The sequence below is a fragment of the Oncorhynchus mykiss genome, chromosome 13 (assembly GCF_057628025.1).
Source record: "Oncorhynchus mykiss isolate SJ-2025 chromosome 13, ASM5762802v1, whole genome shotgun sequence".
Classification (NCBI taxonomy): domain Eukaryota; kingdom Metazoa; phylum Chordata; class Actinopteri; order Salmoniformes; family Salmonidae; genus Oncorhynchus; species Oncorhynchus mykiss.
In genome coordinates this window covers 7,838,708-7,858,674 of record NC_143034.1, presented here as the reverse complement: position 1 = coordinate 7,858,674, position 19,967 = coordinate 7,838,708, and the positions used below count along the sequence as shown (strand labels likewise).

General features: G+C 39.5%; 1 protein-coding gene across 6 annotated transcripts in view; it reads right to left on the bottom strand.

Moving 5' to 3' along the window:
- mslnb (mesothelin b) overlaps positions 1–19,967 on the bottom strand; it is a 133,706-nt gene that overhangs the window by 36,006 nt on the left and 77,733 nt on the right. For all 6 annotated transcript variants that reach the window (XM_090194767.1, XM_090194771.1, XM_090194770.1 and 3 more), the window contains 32 exons: positions 19,752–19,928; positions 19,610–19,641; positions 19,373–19,470; positions 19,236–19,264; positions 19,052–19,073; positions 18,905–18,932; positions 18,529–18,613; positions 17,993–18,139; positions 17,554–17,765; positions 17,250–17,350; positions 16,910–17,028; positions 16,642–16,818; positions 16,500–16,531; positions 16,263–16,360; positions 16,128–16,156; positions 15,944–15,965; positions 15,798–15,825; positions 15,420–15,504; positions 14,851–14,997; positions 13,290–13,501; positions 12,183–12,283; positions 10,933–11,051; positions 10,540–10,716; positions 10,412–10,443; positions 7,368–7,465; positions 7,159–7,181; positions 7,032–7,053; positions 6,856–6,883; positions 6,267–6,351; positions 5,029–5,175; positions 4,374–4,585; positions 2,220–2,323 (listed from right to left, as the gene is read on the bottom strand). In XM_090194767.1, coding sequence (XP_090050893.1) covers positions 2,220–2,323; positions 4,374–4,585; positions 5,029–5,175; positions 6,267–6,351; positions 6,856–6,883; positions 7,032–7,053; positions 7,159–7,181; positions 7,368–7,465; positions 10,412–10,443; positions 10,540–10,716; positions 10,933–11,051; positions 12,183–12,283; positions 13,290–13,501; positions 14,851–14,997; positions 15,420–15,504; positions 15,798–15,825; positions 15,944–15,965; positions 16,128–16,156; positions 16,263–16,360; positions 16,500–16,531; positions 16,642–16,818; positions 16,910–17,028; positions 17,250–17,350; positions 17,554–17,765; positions 17,993–18,139; positions 18,529–18,613; positions 18,905–18,932; positions 19,052–19,073; positions 19,236–19,264; positions 19,373–19,470; positions 19,610–19,641; positions 19,752–19,928 — 3,028 coding nt within the window. The remainder of the gene's footprint in view (positions 1–2,219; positions 2,324–4,373; positions 4,586–5,028; positions 5,176–6,266; positions 6,352–6,855; positions 6,884–7,031; positions 7,054–7,158; positions 7,182–7,367; positions 7,466–10,411; positions 10,444–10,539; positions 10,717–10,932; positions 11,052–12,182; positions 12,284–13,289; positions 13,502–14,850; positions 14,998–15,419; positions 15,505–15,797; positions 15,826–15,943; positions 15,966–16,127; positions 16,157–16,262; positions 16,361–16,499; positions 16,532–16,641; positions 16,819–16,909; positions 17,029–17,249; positions 17,351–17,553; positions 17,766–17,992; positions 18,140–18,528; positions 18,614–18,904; positions 18,933–19,051; positions 19,074–19,235; positions 19,265–19,372; positions 19,471–19,609; positions 19,642–19,751; positions 19,929–19,967) is intronic.

Genomic DNA, 19,967 nt, shown 5'->3' with positions numbered 1-19,967 from the left:
ACATTTAGACAACACATTTAGAGAGAACACATTTAGAGAGAACACATTTAGAGAGAACACATTTAGAGAGAACACATTTAGACAACACATTTAGACAACACATTTAGAGAGAACACATTTAGAGAGAACACAATTAGACAACACATTTAGAGAGAACACAATTAGACAACACATTTAGACAACACATTTAGAGAGAACACAATTAGACAACACATTTAGAGAGAACACAATTAGACAACACATTTAGACAACACAATTAGAGAACACATTTAGAGAACACAGTCAGAGAAAAGTCCCTGCTGGTGTTTCAGTGCCAGTCTATTGAAGATCCCATAGTAACTCTCCAGATAACACATTCAGACAACACAGTGCCAGTCTATTGAAGATCCCATAGTAACTCTCCAGATAACACATTTAGACAACACAGTGCCAGTCTATTGAAGATCCCGTAGTAACTCTCCAGATAACACATTTAGACAACACAGTGCCAGTCTATTGAAGATCCCATAGTAACTCTCCAGATAACACATTTAGACAACACAGTGCCAGTCTATTGAAGATCCCATAGTAACTCTCCAGATAACACATTCAGAGAAAAGTCCCTGCTGGTGATTCAGTGCCAGTCTATTGAAGATCCCATAGTAACTCTCCAGATAACACAGTCAGAGAAAAGTCCCTGCTGGTGTTTCAGTGCCAGTCTATTGAAGATCCCGTAGTAACTCTCCAGATAACACATTCAGACAACACAGTGCCAGTCTATTGAAGATCCCGTAGTAACTCTCCAGACAACACATTTAGACAACACAGTGCCAGTCTATTGAAGATCTCATAGTAACTCTCCAGATAACACATTTAGACAACACAGTGCCAGTCTATTGAAGATCCCATAGTAACTCTCCAGATAACACATTTAGACAACACAGTGCCAGTCTATTGAAGATCCCATAGTAACTCTCCAGAGAACACATTTAGACAACACAGTGCCAGTCTATTGAAGATCCCATAGTAACTCTCCAGATAACACATTTAGACAACACAGTGCCAGTCTATTGAAGATCCCATAGTAACTCTCCAGATAACACATTTAGACAACACAGTGCCAGTCTATTGAAGATCCCATAGTAACTCTCCAGAGAACACATTTAGACAACACAGTGCCAGTCTATTGAAGATCCCATAGTAACTCTCCAGATAACACATTTAGACAACACAGTGCCAGTCTATTGAAGATCCCATAGTAACTCTCCAGAGAACACATTTAGACAACACAGTGCCAGTCTATTGAAGATCCCATAGTAACTCTCCAGATAACACATTTAGACAACACAGTGCCAGTCTATTGAAGATCCCGTAGTAACTCTCCAGATAACACATTTAGACAACACAGTGCCAGTCTATTGAAGATCCCATAGTAACTCTCCAGATAACACATTTAGACAACACAGTGCCAGTCTATTGAAGATCCCGTAGTAACTCTCCAGATAACACATTTAGACAACACAGTGCCAGTCTATTGAAGATCCCATAGTAACTCTCCAGATAACACAGTCAGAGAAAAGTCCCTGCTGGTGTTTCAGTGCCAGTCTATTGAAGATCCCGTAGTAACTCTCCAGACAACACTTTCAGAAGTGTGTTTGTGTTATTTACACAGCAGTTTGACTGACAACGGCTGTGTCTGAAATGGCCCCCTCTTCCCTACAAGGCATTACTTTGGAACAGGGCCTATAGAAAAAGTAATGTGCCCTCAGGCTCAGCACTCTATTGGTCAGTAACAGTGTCATTTGATTTGATTTGATACCTGCTGAGGCTCAGTTCCTATTGGTCAGTAACTGATGAGGCTCAGTTCTTATTGGTCAGTACCGGCTGTGGCTCAGTTCCTATCGGTCAGCACCTGATGAGGCTCAGTTCTTATTGGTTAGTACCAGCTGTGGCTCAGTTCCTATTGGTCAGTAACTGATGAGGCTCAGTTCTTATTGGTCAGTACCTGCTGAGGCTCAGTTCCTATCGGTCAGTACCTGATGAGGCTCAGTTCCTACTGGTCAGTTCCTACTGGTCAGTTCCTACCTGTTGAGGTTCAGTTCCTATTGGTCAGTACCTGATGAGGCTCAGTTCTTATTGGTTAATACCAGCTGTGGCTCAGTTCCTATTGGTCAGTACCTGGTGAGACTCAGTTCCTATTGGTCAGTACCTGCTGAGACTCAGTTCCTATTGGTCAGTACCTGCTGTGTTGTTCCTGGAGAGAAAGACCTCTATGAAGGTAGTATAGACTGATATCTGTCTGGACTGGTCCATGGCTGAGTGGTGGCTGCTCAGGATCTGAACGCTGAGGGAAAAGACAAAGGGGTTAGAGGTTATCATCGCTGCAAAGCAAACCTCTTGGACACAAGTCAATCCTCTCCACAGTGAAGAGTTGTTGATGCAGCAGACCAGGATTTGGAGATTTATTTTTAAAGTGCAGACCATCTGGTTTAAATCTGAGGTATATTTGGATCTGTATGGGGTGAACCGTTTAGAAATTACAACATCTTTTATACATAGTCCCTCCCTTTTAAGGGACCAAAAGAATTGGGACAAACTCACCTATATGTGTATTAAAGTAGTAAATATTTGGTCCCATATTCCGAGTACCAGATGATTACATAAAGCTTATGACTCTACAATCTTGTTGGATGTATTTGCTGTTTGTTTTGGTTGTTTCAGCTAATGTCGTGCCCAATAGAAATCAGTGGTAAATAATGTGTTGTGTCACTTTAGAGTCTCTTTTATTGTAAATAAGAATATAATATGTTTATAAACACTTCTACATTCATGTGGATGTGACCATGATGATGGATAGTCCTGAAAAAATGTGTGAATAGTGATGAGAGAGAAAGTTACAGACACACAAATATCACCCCCTCCCCCCAAAATGTTAACCTCCCTTGTTATTATAATGGTGAGAGGTTAGCATGTCTTGGAGGTATGATTTAAAATGCTAACCTCCCTTGTTATTATAATGGTGAGAGGTTAGCGTGTCTTGGAGGTATGATTTAAAATGCTAACCTCCCTTGTTATTATAATGGTGAGAGGTTAGCATGTCTTGGAGGTATGATTTAAAATGCTAACCTCCCTTGTTATTATAATGGTGAGCGGTTAGCATGTCTTGGAGGTATGATTTAAAACGCTAACCTCCCTTGTTATTATAATGGTGAGAGGTTAGCATGTCTTGGAGGTATGATTTAAAATGCTAACCTCCCTTGTTATTATAATGGTGAGCGGTTAGCATGTCTTGGAGGTATGATTTAAAACGCTAACCTCCCTTGTTATTATAATGGTGAGAGGTTAGCATGTCTTGGAGGTATGATTTAAAATGCTAAATTCCCTTGTTATTATAATGGTGAGAGGTTAGCATGTATTGGAGTCAGATTAACTCTTGGATAAAATTTTTATGTCTCTGCGTGCAGTTTGAAGCAAGTTGCTAACTATCGCTAGCGCAATTGCTAACTAGTGTTAGCATAATGACTGGAACTTTCCATAAACTTCCATTCCTGGCGCTAACGCTAGTTAGCCTCGCGAAACTATCGCTAACTTCCTTCATACTGTATGCAGAGACATAAAAAGGGTATCCACGATATAATCTGACTCTGGGGATGTAGATAAAGGGCCTTTCATCACCTGGTAGGTGATATTGTAACATGGTCTGGTAGGTGATATTGTAACATGGTCTGGTAGGTGATATTATAACGTGGTCTGGTAGGTGATGTTATAACATGGTCTGGTAGGTGATATTATAACATGGTCTGGTAGGTGGTGTTATAACATGGTCTGGTAGGTGATATTATAACATGGTCTGGTAGGTGATATTGTAACATGGTCTGGTAGGTGATATTGTAACATGGTCTGGTAGGTGATATTATAACGTGGTCTGGTAGGTGATGTTATAACATGGTCTGGTAGGTGATATTATAACATGGTCTGGTAGGTGGTGTTATAACATGGTCTGGTAGGTGATATTATAACATGGTCTGGTAGGTGATATTATAACATGGTCTGGTAGGTGATATTATAACATGGTCTGGTAGGTGATATTATAACATGGTCTGGTAGGTGATATTATAACATGGTCTGGTAGGTGACATTATAACATGGTGATATTATAACATGGTCTGGTAGGTGATATTATAACATGGTCTGGTAGGTGATATTATAACATGGTCTGGTAGGTGATGTTATAACATGGCCTGGTAGGTGATGTTATAACATGGTCTGGTAGGTGATATTATAACATGGTCTGGTAGGTGATATTATAACATGGTGATATTATAACATGGCCTGGTAGGTGATGTTATAACATGGTCTGGTAGGTGATATTATATAGTAACGTTAATACGTACGTGGTCTGGTAGGTGGAGCAGCTGAAGTTCTTGGTGCCGAGGCAGGACAGGAAGTCAGTGGAGACAGCAGGTAGGAAGGGACGCAGTCTGGTGTTGAACCAGAGGTTGATGATTTTCTCATCTCTGAGACTAGCCAGGCTGAAGCTGTCCAGCCTTACCTCTCTTATAGCATCCAGGGCCTGGGACACTGCTGGAGAGCTGGGGTCTAGTGTCTGGAGAACATGGTTTTAAAAAGAAACAACGATTTCATTATCAGGGAAATGACTGAATGTCGGCGTTCACAATCATGTTTGGGACCCTGGCAGATCTACTGGTAGTATGAAAATAATGTCTCCTTTTCTTTGTAGGAAAATACAACCAAAGAAAAGCCAGATCAATAGAGGAGACCTACATACAGTAATAATCAGTCAGTACGTTTATATGTACAGTTTAAGTGTGATGTGATAATAATCAGTCAGTAGGTTTCTATGTACAGTTTAAGTGTGATATGATAATAATCAGTCAGTAGGTTTCTATGTACAGTTGAAGTGTGATATGATAATAATCAGTCAGTAGGTTTCTATGTACAGTTTAAGTGTGATGTGATAATAATCAGTCAGTAGGTTTCTATGTACAGTTTAAGTGTGATGTGAATAGATAAAGCGTTTTATCTCACGGTGTTGGAGAAGAGATCCAGGGCTGAGTTCAGGACCACCGAGACCTTAAAGAAGAACAGTTTCCAGATCTGTGCTGAGTGGCTGGTGTTACCAGACAGCTTACACTTCAACAGGCTCACCAAGTTTTCCGATGTCAACATAGACAGCTGGAGGGTAAAGAAGGGACAGAAAGAGAAAAAATGTACAAAATCATATAATATATATAATATATATATATAATAATAATAATAATATATAATAATAATATATAATAATAATAATACATGAGATGTATATATCAAATAATATATAATTATAATATATTATAATAATACATGAGATTTATATATCTAATAATATCTAATAATAATATATAATTATAATAATACATGAGATGTATATATCAAATAATATATAATTATAATATATAATAATAATACATGAGATTTATATATCTAATAATATCTAATAATAATATATAATTATAATAATACATGAGATGTATATATCAAATAATATATAATTATAATATATAATAATAATAATACATGAGATTTATATATCTAATAATATCAAATAATAATATTAATATCTAATAATAATAATATCTAATAATAATATATACTATATAATTATAATAATACATGAGATTTATATATCTAATAATATCTAATAATAATATTAATATCTAATAATAATAATATCTAATAATAATATATACTATATAATTATAATAATACATGAGATTTATATATCTAATAATATCTAATAATAATATTAATAATATATAATAATAATAATACATGATATTTATATATCTAATAATATATAATAATAATAATAATATCTAATAATAATAATATCTAATAATAATATATACTATATAATTATAATAATACATGAGATGTATATATCAAATAATATATAATTATAATATATAATAATAATACATGAGATTTATATATCTAATAATATCTAATAATAATATATAATATATAATTATAATAATACATGAGATTTATATATCTAATATTATCTAATAATAATATATAATAATAATAATACATGAGATTTATATATCGCTTTTCAAGGACCCAGAGACGCTTTACAGTAGAGAGCAAAGAAACCAGAAAACAAACAAAAAGTCAGACCAAATCAAAAAACAAGAACATCTGGGTCACTTCTGTGGTTGTTCAACTAGAAAAACAACTAAAAAAAATTGAACAGAAACGTGACAGTTGTGAAGAATTCTTCGTACCGAGCCACAAGCGTAAACATCGACGGCGAAATCACAGAGGACTGCGCTGATCTGCCCGTTGTCAAGGCGACCCTGTAGAGCAGTGCTGAAGGAATCAACAACAGATATTCAGATGGTTGTTGGAAATGTGATGGAAAGAGGAGATGTGATGGAAAGAGGAGATGTGATGGAAAGAGGAGATGTGATGGAAAGAGGAGATGTGATGGAAAGAGGAGATGTGATGGAAAGAGGAGATGTGATGGAAAGAGGAGATGTGATGGAAAGAGGAGATGTGATGGAAAGAGGAGATGTGATGGAAAGAGGAGATGTGATGGAAAGAGGAGATGTGATGGAAAGAGGAGATGTGATGGAAAGAGGAGATGTGATGGAAAGAGGACATGTGATGGAAAGAGGAGATGTGATGGAAAGAGGAGATGTGATGGAAAGAGGAGATGTGATGGAAAGAGGAGATGTGAAAAGCAGCATTAGAAAACCCTTGAGACCATGTCACCAATTAACGCAAATTAACAGATGTTGTTTTTTTTGTGTTTAAACTTTTAAAAACACAAAACAAACAGAAGCGAACAGAAATGATCTTTGAATAACTCACCTGTTGACACCAGCACAAACTTTTGTCTCTGTAAACAATACGTAACGAACAATTAGTTATTTCTGAATAATAATCAATGGAATGCAAGGAATTATTGATCACTATGAAATCAATTGAATAATATAATAATCAATGTTTGGTGAATTAATATATATATATCACACAATATATCGTACCATTAACTGGGGTGACATTGCACTGAGGGAAAGATGAAATATCATGAGTTCCAATCTGCTTTGCAGTGTCCAGATAAATCACACAGTCACATCAGCCTGTAAGACAGAACTAAAAACAGATACTCACCTCTCCACTGTATACAATGCAACCTGTGAGGGGGAAATACAATGTGTAAGATGTCAGGCAGTAAAGGTGATTCTTCATAACATGTTTAACATGAATACTCTGGAACCAATATGGTGCTCCCTAAGGGTCCTGTTCAAAAGTATTGCACGACACAGGAAATAGACTCAGCCAATTGAATCCAGTGTTGTTGATTAAAACCCGTCTCTCACCTGATGGGACGGTCTGTAGTAAAGCCGTCTTGCTGGAGGTGAGGGCGGACTCTATCTCCATGGTAACAGTGGGTACGGCCTGGTCCAGTCTGACGAAACTAAATAAACAACAACAACAGGAGAGTTTTTAAGTTCTATTTTTACATGGGTATATCCCAAATGGCACCCTATTCCCTACATATGTCACGTTCTGACCTCAGTTCTTTTGTTATGTCTTTGTTTTAGGTTGGTCGGGGCGTGAGTTGGGGTGGGTTGTCTATGTTCGTTTTTCTATGTTGTGTTTTTGTGTTTGGCCTGGTGTGGTTCTCAATCAGAGGCAGGTGTCGTTAGTTGTCTCTGATTGAGAATCATACTTCGGTAGCCTTTCCCCACCTGTGTTTTGGCCTGGTATGATTCTCAATCAGAGGCAGGTGTCGTTAGTTGTCTCTGATGGAGAATCATACTTCGGTAGCCTTTCCCCACCTGTGTTTTGGCCTGGTATGATTCTCAATCAGAGGCAGGTGTCGTTAGTTGTCTCTGATGGAGAATCATACTTCGGTAGCCTTTTCCCACCTGTGTTTCGTGGGTGATTGTGGCCTGTTTTGTTGTTTGTGTCACCATTCAGGACTGTTTCGGGTTTCGTTTTTCATTCACTTTGTTATTTTTTGTATTGAGTCGTGTTCAGTCTTTATTAAAGTGGACATGGACACTTACCACGCTGTGTATTGGTCCGATCCCTGCTACTCCTCTTCCTCAGAGGAGGAGGAAGAAACCCGTTACAACATACTGCATTACTTTAGACCAGAGCCCTATTGGGTGTAGGGAATAGGGTGTAGGGAATAGGGTGCCATTCTGGTCAAAAGTAGTGCACTATATAGGGAATAGGGTGCCATTCTGGTCAAAAGTAGGGCACTATATAGGGAATAGGGTGCCATTCTGGTCAAAAGTAGTGCACTATATAGGGAATAGGGTGCCATTCTGGTCAAAAGTAGTGCACTATATAGGGAATAGGGTGCCATTCTGGTCAAAAGTAGTGCACTATATAGGGAATAGGGTGCCATTCTGGTCAAAAGTAGTGCACTATGTAGGGAATAGGGTGCCATTTCTGACACAATATTGGTAATTCATGGGATTGTCATGGGATGTCCTCACGTGGAAGAGATGCAGTTGTCATTAGAAACATCTATGGTAGGAAGTCCAATCAAAAACGCATCTTTTGACCAATGGGTAAAATAATTGTGGAGACAATTATTTAACAAAAACAATGGTCAAAAACTATGGTCAAAATTGTGCAGTTGAAGTAGGAAGTTTACATACATTTAGGTTGGAGTCATTAAATCTCGTTTTTCAACCACTCCACAAATGTCCTGTTAAAAAACTATAGTTTTGGCAAGTCGTTTAGGACATCTACTTAGTGCATGAGACAAGTCATTTTTCCAAAAATTGTTTACAGACGGATTATTTAACTTATAATTCACTGTATCGCGATTACAGTGGATCAATATAAAACAATATTGAGGTAAGATAGAAATCGACCTTTCAGCAGGACAACAACCTAAAACACAAAGCCAAATCTACACTGGAGTTCCTTACCAAGAAGACGGTAAATGTTCCCTTGAGGCCGAGCTCCAGTGTTTTGGAGAAAATCCAAGGCAACACCTGAAAATGGTTGTCTAGCAACGATCAACAAACAACTTGATTTTTTTTTTTTTAAGAATAATGGGCAAATGTTGCCCAATCCAGGTGTGTAAAGCTCTTAGAGACGTACCCAGAGAGACTCACAGCTGTAATCACTACCAATCCAGGTGTGTAAAGCTCTTAGAGACGTACCCAGAGAGACTCACAGCTGTAATCACTACCAATCCAGGTGTGTAAAGCTCTGAGAGACGTACCCAGAGAGACTCACAGCTGTAATCACTACCAATCCAGGTGTGTAAAGCTCTTAGAGACGTACCCAGAGAGACTCACAGCTGTAATCACTACCAATCCAGGTGTGTAAAGCTCTTAGAGACTTACCCAGAAAGACTCACAGTTGTAATCACTACCAATCCAGGTGTGTAAAGCTCTGAGAGACGTACCCAGAGAGACTCACAGCTGTAATCACTACCAATCCAGGTGTGTAAAGCTCTGAGAGACGTACCCAGAGAGACTCACAGCTGTAATCACTACCAATCCAGGTGTGTAAAGCTCTTAGAGACGTACCCAGAGAGACTCACAGCTGTAATCACTACCAATCCAGGTGTGTAAAGCTCTTAGAGACTTACCCAGAAAGACTCACAGCTGTAATCACTACCAATCCAGGTGTGTAAAGCTCTGAGAGACGTACCCAGAAAGACTCACAGCTGTAATCACTACCAATCCAGGTGTGTAAAGCTCTGAGAGACGTACCCAGAGAGACTCACAGCTGTAATCACTACCAATCCAGGTGTGTAAAGCTCTTAGAGACGTACCCAGAGAGACTCACAGCTGTAATCACTACCAATCCAGGTGTGTAAAGCTCTGAGAGACGTACCCAGAAAGACTCACAGCTGTAATCACTACCAATCCAGGTGTGTAAAGCTCTTAGAGACGTACCCAGAGAGACTCACAGCTGTAATCGCTGCCAAAGGTGATTCTAACATGTATTGGCTCAGAGGGGTTGAATACCTATCTAATCAAGATACTGTATATCAGTGTTTTATTTTTCATTAATTTTGGGGGGGACAAATGTTGAAATTTTTCATCCACTTTGACATTACAGAGTATTTTGTGCAGATCGTTGACAGAAAAAAAAAGAAATCTATTTTAAATTCCACTTTGTAACAAAACAAAATGTGGGAAAAGTCAAGGGGTGTGAATCCTTTCCGAAATACACTGTATTAGGTTACAAAACTTTTTGGATATAATGTTAATTATACGTTAGAGAAAGACCCCACTGGACGATTCAGAATATAAAGAATCATATTTGTCTTGGTAAAATGTATTTCGTAACAAAAGGAAGAGCAATTTTTTATCACCGAAGCACGTTTTCACCCATTCTGAGCAGAGTGGGTGGACACCCTATCTATGGGTACAGTACTACTTACATGATCTTGTAGGAGGCACAAGGGATATTTTCCTAAAGACAGAAAAAGGTTAAGGTTAGTATTTGGTTTGAATCCATGATTATCTGTAAGACTGTATTTTTGTAGACAGGGACAGAAGAGAGATGTACCTGGTTGGTCAGGCTGACAAGTTGTTGCAGGAACTCAGGGAGTCTCCTCTCCTTTGGTGACTCAGTCAGGTAGTCAAACACTGTGTTGATGATGACAGCTTTCCCTGAAAGACCAGGAAGTGGCAACACCACCAGCTCTGCAGTCTGCTTTGGAGAGAGAACCTCCAGGGATGACAACTGGAAGGGAGGAGACAAGAAGGTTATCAAACCTAATAAACCAAAAATACAATTTCCCTATCAGATGAGTCAAAAACATACATGTTTCTGATATAGAGACTCAGGTTTCTATAAAAAAAAATCCATATAGGGCATCAAAACACCTCTTTAACACATTACAAGGACAAATATCTATGCATAATTGTGATGGCGTAGTCGGCAGAAAGCGAGACGTACAGGAGAGAAGTCTGTGTTGAGTTTCAACAGGTCGCTGAGGGACACCAGGGCTGAAAACCGCTCCAGGTTCTTCTGCAGCCAGTCCACACTGCTGTTAGAGTTGGACACACAGCCAGAGTCTGGAGGGAAGAGGGTTATTAACATACAGATATAAACATCAAAACACAAGCATTCAATTGGTCGAAACCAAATGTGCAGGTCTACATTGTAGAATGTTTTTATATATCACTAACTATAAACAGGAAGATGAGCATGCAATAAAATGCAAATTAATTACTTAAAAATCATACAATGTGATTTTCTGGATTTTTGTTTTAGATTCCGTCTCTCACAGTTGAAGTGTACCTATGATAAAAATTACAGACCTCTACATGCTTTGTAAGTAGGAAAACCTGCAAAATCGGCAGTGTATCAAATACTTATTCTCCCCACTGTATATGCATATTATACAGCCTTAGACTCAGCTGGCCCCTCCCCAGATTTTGTGTTAAATGCTCTACAACAAAGCTTTCTTAGTGTCCAACTAGCTTTCTCTGCCCTCTACCCTCAACCTTGTTCTGAACACCTCCAAAACAAAGGTAATGTGGTTTGGTAAGAATGCCTCTCTTCCCACAGGTGTGATTACTACCTCTGAGGGTTTAGAGCTTGAGGTAGTCACCTCATACAAGTACTTGGGAGTATGGCTAGACGGTGCACTGTCCTTCTCTCAGCACATATCAAAGCTGCAGGCTAAAGTTAAATCTAGACTTGGTTTCCTCTATTGTAATCACTCCTCTTTCACCCCACCTGCCAAACTAACCCTGATTCAGATGACCATCCTACCCATGCTAGATTACGGAGACGTCATTTATAGATCAGCAGGTAAGGGTGCTCTCGAGCGGCTAGATGTTCTTTACCATTCGGCCATCAGATTTGCCACCAATGCTCCTTACAGGACACATCACCGCACTCTATACTCCTCTGTAAACTGGTCATCTCTATATACCCGTCGCAAGACACACTGTGTTGTCTCTCTTGTTGTGATGTGTGTTTTGTCCTATATTTATGTTGTATTTATTTGTTATTTTTAATCCCAGGCCCCCGTCCCCGCAGGAGGTCTTTTGCCTTTTGGTAGGCCGTCATTGTAAATAAGAGTTTGTTCTTAACTGACTCGTTAAATAAAAGTTCAATAAAAAAGATAATAAACAACTCATGAAAAAAACGTTGTGACAGCTGATCAAAAAACAAACATCCAATCAGCTGATGATTACCTGATGTGGGTCGAGACAGGAAGGGGACGACCAGCTCCTTCAGAACCAGCTGCTGCTGCTCTAGGTTCATGTGATCAAACTGGGCTCCAAACTCCTTCACCCTGAAAGTTGTAGAAAACATCTCAAGAGTGATCAATGAAAACAGGATGTAACTTAGCTCAATTTCAAATCTCATAGCAACGGGTTTGAATACTTATGTAAATAAAGTATTTCTGTTTTTGCTTTAGAGTGATGAGGAAGAAGTCGAAATGCTTTTCCGAATGTCACTGAATATCTTAGGAGGATATATCAATATGGGGACACATCATTATGAGGACCTAATACCTACATTATTAGGACCTAATACCTATATTATGAGGACCTAATACCTACATTATGAGGACCTAATACCTACATTATGAGGACCTAATACCTATATTATGAGGACCTAATACCTACATTATGAGGACCTAATACCTACATTATGAGGACCTAACACCTACATTATGAGGACCTAACACCTACATTATGAGGACCTAATACCTACATTATGAGGACCTAATACCTACATTATGAGGACCTAACACCTACATTATGAGGACCTAATATCTACATTATGAGGACCTAATACCTACATTATGAGGACCTAACACCTACATTATGAGGACCTAATACCTACATTATGAGGACCTAACACCTAACTTTGTGAGGACCTAACACCTACATTATGAGGACCTAACACCTAACTTTGTGAGGACCTAACACCTACATTATGAGGACCTAACACCTAACTTTGTGAGGACCTAACACCTACATTATGAGGACCTAATACCTACATTATGAGGACCTAATACCTACATTATGAGGACCTAACACCTACATTATGAGGACCTAATACCTACATTATGAGGACCTAATACCTACATTATGAGGACCTAACACCTACATTATGAGGACCTAATACCTACATTATGTGGACCTAATACCTACATTATGAGGACCTAATACCTACATTCTGAGGACCTAATACCTATGTTACAAGGATCTAACTTTGTGAGGACCCAAGGGCTGCTTTATGACAACCTGACACACTAAGAAAGGCCCTAAACCGAAATAGTAACCACTTACACAGCTTGGTAAGAGTCACAGCTGAGGTTCTTGGTGCTGAGGCAGTGCAGAAACCCTCCTGATGCAGATGGCAGAAACACTCTCAGACGCCCAGAGAACCACTTCCTGATGACATCGCTGTCTCTCAGCTGATCCTCAGTCAGTCTGTTGACCCGGATCTCTCCAATCACATCCAGCGCCTGGGATACTGCTGGGCCAATCACAGGCTTGGACTGCGGAGGAAGAGATGTGATTGGTGAGAACTTCCAAGATGGAGTCTTTGTATGCTACTTCTATATTAAAAGGCGTTGGTTAACCTTGGAGTTAGCATACGTTATTCTATGGCTAATAGAGATGTAACGATTCACCAATAAGCATTGGTTCCCTGTTCAAATGTTTAAGATACTAAGTGCATCGGTCCGTGGGAGCCCAAACCGATCCAAATGATATATGCATCGGTCAGAAAACCGATTGGAAAGTGACGAATCACTGGTTCACTCATGTGTTTATTCATATTGTTTTATTCTGAAAATACCTCTTATCTGTTGTGACTGAATTGATGCGTCCTCTCCTTCAGTTCAGAAGCCGATCCAACTATCCCTGTTCTAACAGATGCATCTACACTTTCAGCATTCAGATGCTTGTAAAATGGCTTCTTTTTTTTGTGACCAATCATAGGCTTTACTTTTTTTTTGTGACCAATCATAGGCTTTACTTTTTTTTTGTGACCAATCATAGGCTTTACTGGTTGAGTGACAACAAATGTAATTTTCTGGGTCATTGTGACCAAATCCATTGTAGACGACTGTGTTTTTATTTGAGTTGTGTAGCCTACCGGACTGGGGTCTTCAATCATTCAGATTTGATTTAGATTCTTCAGGTTAATAGTGTTGGTTGTTTTGCTTTAAACAAGTCAGTGTATTTGGTTAGATTTTTTAAAACGTTTTTTAAAAATGTAACCGTTATTTAACTAGGCAAGTCAATTAAGAACAATTTCTTATTTACAATGACAGCTTAACGGGGAACAGTGGGTTACAAGTCTTGTTCAGGGGCAGAACGACAGATTTTTACCTTGTCAGCTCGGGGATTTGATTCAGCAACCTTTCGGTTACCTTTCGGTGACTTGGCAGGTAGCCCACTAGGCTACCTGCCACCCCTACACTCTAACCACTAGGCTACCTGCCACCCCTACACTCTAACCACTAGGCTACCTGCCACCCCTACACTCTAACCACTAGGCTACCTGCCACCCCAATGTTAATCAGTGGGTGATGTCAGATAAAAAGTTTGGGCCAAAAAGCATAAATTGCCACCATCCCTAATCTGATAGTGGGATGGTAGATGCTCAGTCTGCCCTGTGGCTCTCTCAGGTGTCCACACACACTGTACGGTCACTCAGCTTAGAGAAGTCATCCCATCAGCAGCAGATATTCATTTAAAATGGAAAATGAATGTGTTCATGAAAACAAATTGTGCAATTCAATTCGTTCTCTGAACCTATACACCACATCCTTACCGAAACGTTTCCAAATATATTTGGAAACTCTCGGATTAGCCACAATATTTTCAGGAACAGACGTACCTGGTTGGAGAGAAGTACAAGAGCCTGATCCAGAACTGCAGAAGCTTTAGCAAAGAACAGCTTCCAGGTCTCTTTGGAGTCTGTGTTGTTCTCTGATAGTTTACATTTCAGCAGTGTGACCAGGTTCTCAGCTGTGAGGTCTTTCAACTGAAGAAAAGAGAAGTATTTTAGCCACTAATACTTCTTCCATTGCACATTGTTCATTTTTAAGGAGTGCAGCAGGTGCACTCCCACTCCGATCTTATGTTTTTTTTTTGCTTTAATGAAGAGGTAGAACAGTTTTGGAACGACAAGGGAGATAGGGAGGGGGTCAAAGGGCAGTGGGTCAGATGTGACTCCATGCCGACTCTGACAATAACGACACATGGGTGCCGTGGTAACCGCTGGACCAAACAAGTCACTTTCCATTGTACTTCAAATAAACCACCAGTGAATGTTTATAATGAATCAAAATGTTAAGTTGAGTTTATTTTCTGTGACTCGTAAACACAGAAAGCCAAAGGCTATAAGCACAAAGCCAGTGATAAATAAGTACAAACATGATTGTCTCAAGACAGTTCAACCCAGACCTGTGAGCAGGCGTATTGTTTGATGCTGTAGTCACATAGACGTCCCGTCGAGATCCCAGAGTCCAAGAGCTGTTGTAGAGCCGAGCTATAACACGGGTAAGACAGAAGTATCAGTGTCAAACTCACAACCAACTCTCACAATCAGGATCCGTGTGTTTCAATCATTTGGATGGACTAGGTTTGCAGAATTCTGTGAAGTTTCCCAAATTCCCAACTTTTCAGAAAAACAGTTTGGAAGATTCCAGATAACTTGATTATTTCCTCCTTATTCTTTACATCTTCCAACCAAGAATAAAACATATATATATATATATGAATTTTGGGACAGTTACAAGAATGTTGCAACCCTAGTCTGGTCTGAATAATGTCTTACTGTACCTGTCAACTCCGGCACAGACTCTTGTTGCTGAGAGAGATAAAAAGAAAAATAAGGATACAGAACATTTGATATTGGATTAAATGTGCAGTTCTGCGATAAAGATTGGGGTACAGTATCAAGTTGTTGTTTACTAAACTACATTTACCATTGTGCGATGACACTGGACACTGGAAAAAAAGAGAGACAAAATAATCATTAAGGAAAGTCTCTGAGAAGAGTCTTACTGTTGTCCATTCCTCCTATGTTCAGTTCAGGGTAATATAAGAAGCATAAAGAACAATGTTCTTTCACAATCTGGAAACATTTTTATGATACATGAACTGACTTGCCTGTTGGTTAACTGGTACCAGAGAACAATCTATTCACATGGAAACAATACAAAGAGATTAAATTGAGTAAAAAATAAAAATAAAATAATAATATCTGGAATCTGATTTGAGAAAAAGACAGTGCTCCTGACTCACCCATTGGTGAAGATTCTGTGAGGTCATAAACACTGGCCCAGATGATTGGCTCCATCTCTTGAGGCAACGCTGACATGGCTTGGTACAGCCTCACAAAACTGTGGAAAACAAAAACAATGTCATTTAAAAGATTGGTCTCTTTAATATTTTCACATGAACATAGAGAATATTTATGCAATTAATAGATCCGCATATCATGGATCGCCTAATCAACCTATTGTCTCAAGTTTGACTTACATGGTCTGGTAGACCGTGCAGTTGACTGGAGTCTGGGGAGAGGATAGAAGTTAACATCAACATATTGAAGCAAGACTACAATGTTTTTTTAACTCAAAGACAGCTTTACAAGGTGTTTACTAATAATCGTTGGGGTCATTACCACCACAGACAGCCTGGAAAGGTGGTACAGGAACTCAGGGAGTCTCCTCTCCTTTGGTGACTTAGACAGGAAGTCAAACACTGTGTTGATGATGACATCTTTCCCTGGAAGACCAGGAAGAGGCAACACCACCAGCTCTGCTGTCTGCTTTGGAGAGAGAACCTCCAGGGCTGACAACTGGAAGGAGAGGAGACGGTTATCAATACTTGATAAGGACAAATATCTACGAATAATCATTGTGGCGTAGTCGGCAGAAAACGAGACGTACAGGAGAGAAGTCTGTGTTGAGATTCAACAGGTTCCCGAGGGACACAAGAACTGAGAACGGCCCCAAGTTCTTCTGCAACCAGTCCACACTGCTGTTAGAGTTGGACACACAGCCAGAGTCTGGAGAGAAGGAGGATTATTAACATACAGACATAAACATCAAAACACAAACATGCGAAAGGCCTAAACCTATCCAAATTCGCAGGTCTACGTTGTGTAATGTTTTTATATGTCATCACCAACTATAAAAAATAAAAAATAATTGAAAAAACATTGTGATATACTTGAAAAACGAACCAATCAACAACTCAAAAACAAACATCGAATCAGCTGATGATTACCTGATGTGGGTCGAGACAGGAAGGGGACGACCAGCTCCTTCAGAACCAGCTGCTGCTGCTCTAGGTTCATGTGATCAAACTGGGCTCCAAACTCCTTCACCCTAAAAGTAATACGTGAGTAATGTGTTTAAGTTATAAGGACCTAACATTTAGGGGACATAACATTATGAGGACCTAACACCTACATTATGAGGACCTAATACCTACATTATGAGGACCAAATACCTACATTATGAGGACCTAACACCTAACTTTGTGAGGACCTGACACACTAAGGTCATAAACCCAAATAGTAACCACTTACACAGCTTGGTAAGAGTCACAGCTGAGGTTCTTGGTGCTGAGGCAGTGCAGAAACCCTCCGGATGCAGACGGCAGAAACGCTCTCAGACGCCTAGAGAACAACTTCCTGATGACATCACTGTCTCTCAGCTGATCCTCAGTCAGTCTGTTGACCCTGATCTCTCCAATCACATCCAGCACCTGGGATAGTGCTGGGCCAATCACAGGCTCAGACTGGGGAGGAAGAGATGTGGTTGGTTACTTCAAGGTTTGGCAAACCCTGACCCGATACACCACATACATACTTGAACATTAACCTCAAACTAGGCCAACCCTAAACCATTCCTGGCCTTGAACACAATTGTTAAATTTTTATGCTCTATTCGGAAACTCTAGGGCTGAGAAATTGGTTAAGTCGACATTGGCAAGGACACCCGCAATGTTTTCAGAATCAGACGTACCTGGTTGGAGAGAAGTACAAGAGCCTGATCCAGAACTGCAGAAGCTTTAGTGAATAACAGCTTCCAGGTCTCTTTGGAGTCTGTGTTGTTCTCTGACAGTTTACATTTCAGCAGTGTGACCAGGTTCTCAGCTTTGAGGTCTTTCAGCTGTGGAAAAAGATAAGACCTTTAGCCACTAATACTTCTTCCATACTTCTTCCATTGCACATTGTTTCAACCTTTTAGGGAGTGAGGCAGTCCTAGTCCTTTTGGATGTTTTTTTGACTTTATTTAAGAGATGGTCAAGTGTAGGAAAGACGGAGGGTGAGTCAAAGGGCTGTGGGACGGATTTGAACCGAGGGACTGTAACTGCTCGACCACACGTCACTTCCCACTGTAGTTAACATGAACCACCGGTGAATGTTTATAACTAATCCAAAAGTTAAATGTAGTGTTTTTTTCTGTGACTCGTAACTACAGAAAGCCAAAGGCTATAAGCACAAAGCCAGTGATATATAAGTACAAACATGATTGTCTCAAGACAGTTCAACCCAGACCTGTGAGCAGGCGTATTGTTTGACGCTGTAGTCACATAGACGTCCCGTCGAGATCCCAGAGTCCAAGAGCTGTTGTAGAGCCGAGCTATAACACGGGTAAGACAGAAGTATCAGTGTCAAACTCACAACCAACTCTCACAATCAGGATCCGTGTGTTTCAATCATTTGGATGGACTAGGTTTGCAAAATTTTGGGAAGTTCCCCAAAATACCCAACTTTTCAGAAAAACAGTTTGGAAGATTCCAGATAACTTGATTATTTCCTCCTTATTCTTTACATCTTCCAACCAAGAATAAAAATATATATATAAATGAATTTTAGGACAATTACAAGAATGTTGCAACCCTAGTCTGGTCTGAATAATGTCTTACTGTACCTGTCAACTCCGGCACAGACTCTTGTTGCTGAGAGAGATAAAGAGAAAAATAAGGATACAGAACATTTGATATTGGATTAAATGTGCAGTTCTGGGATAAAGAATATGGGTTCAGTATCAAGTTGTTGTCTACTAAACTAAATTTACCATTGTGCGATGACACTGGACACTAGAAAAAAAGAGAGACAAAATAATCATTAAGGAAAGTCTCTGAGAAGAGTCTTACTGTTGTCCATTCCTCCTATGTTCAGTTCAGGGTAATATAAGAAGCATAAAGAACAATGTTCTTTCACAATCTGGAAACATTTTTATGATACATGAACTGACTTGCCTGTTGGTTAACTGGTACCAGAGAACAATCTATTCACATGAAAACAAAGTACAAAGAGATTAAATTGAGTAAAAAAAATAAAATAAAAAATTATATCTGGAATCTGATTTGAGAAAAAGACAGTGCTCCTGACTCACCCATTGGTGCAGATTCTGTGAGGTCATAAACACTGGCCCAGATGATTGGCTCCATCTCTTGAGGCAACGCTGACATGGCTTGGTACAGCCTCACAAAACTTTGGAAAACAAAAACAATGTCATTTAAAAGATTGGTCTCTTTAATATTTTCACATGAACATAGAGAATATTTATGCAATTACTAGATCCGCATATCATGGATCGCCTAATCAACCTATTGTCTCAAGTTTGACTTACATGGTCTGGTAGACCGTGCAGCCGACTGGAGTCTGGGGAGAGGATAGAAGTTAACATCAACATATTGAAGCAAGACTACAATGTTTTTTTAACTCAAAGACAGCTTTACAAGGTGTTTACTAATAATCTTTGGGGTCATTACCACCACAGACAGCCTGGAAAGGTGGTACAGGAACTCAGGGAGTCTCCTCTCCTTTGGTGACTTAGACAGGAAGTCAAACACTGTGTTGATGATGACATCTTTCCCTGGAAGACCAGGAAGAGGCAACACCACCAGCTCTGCTGTCTGCTTTGGAGAGAGAACCTCCAGGGCTGACAACTGGAAGGAGAAAGGTGGAAAGAGAGAGATTGTAATGTT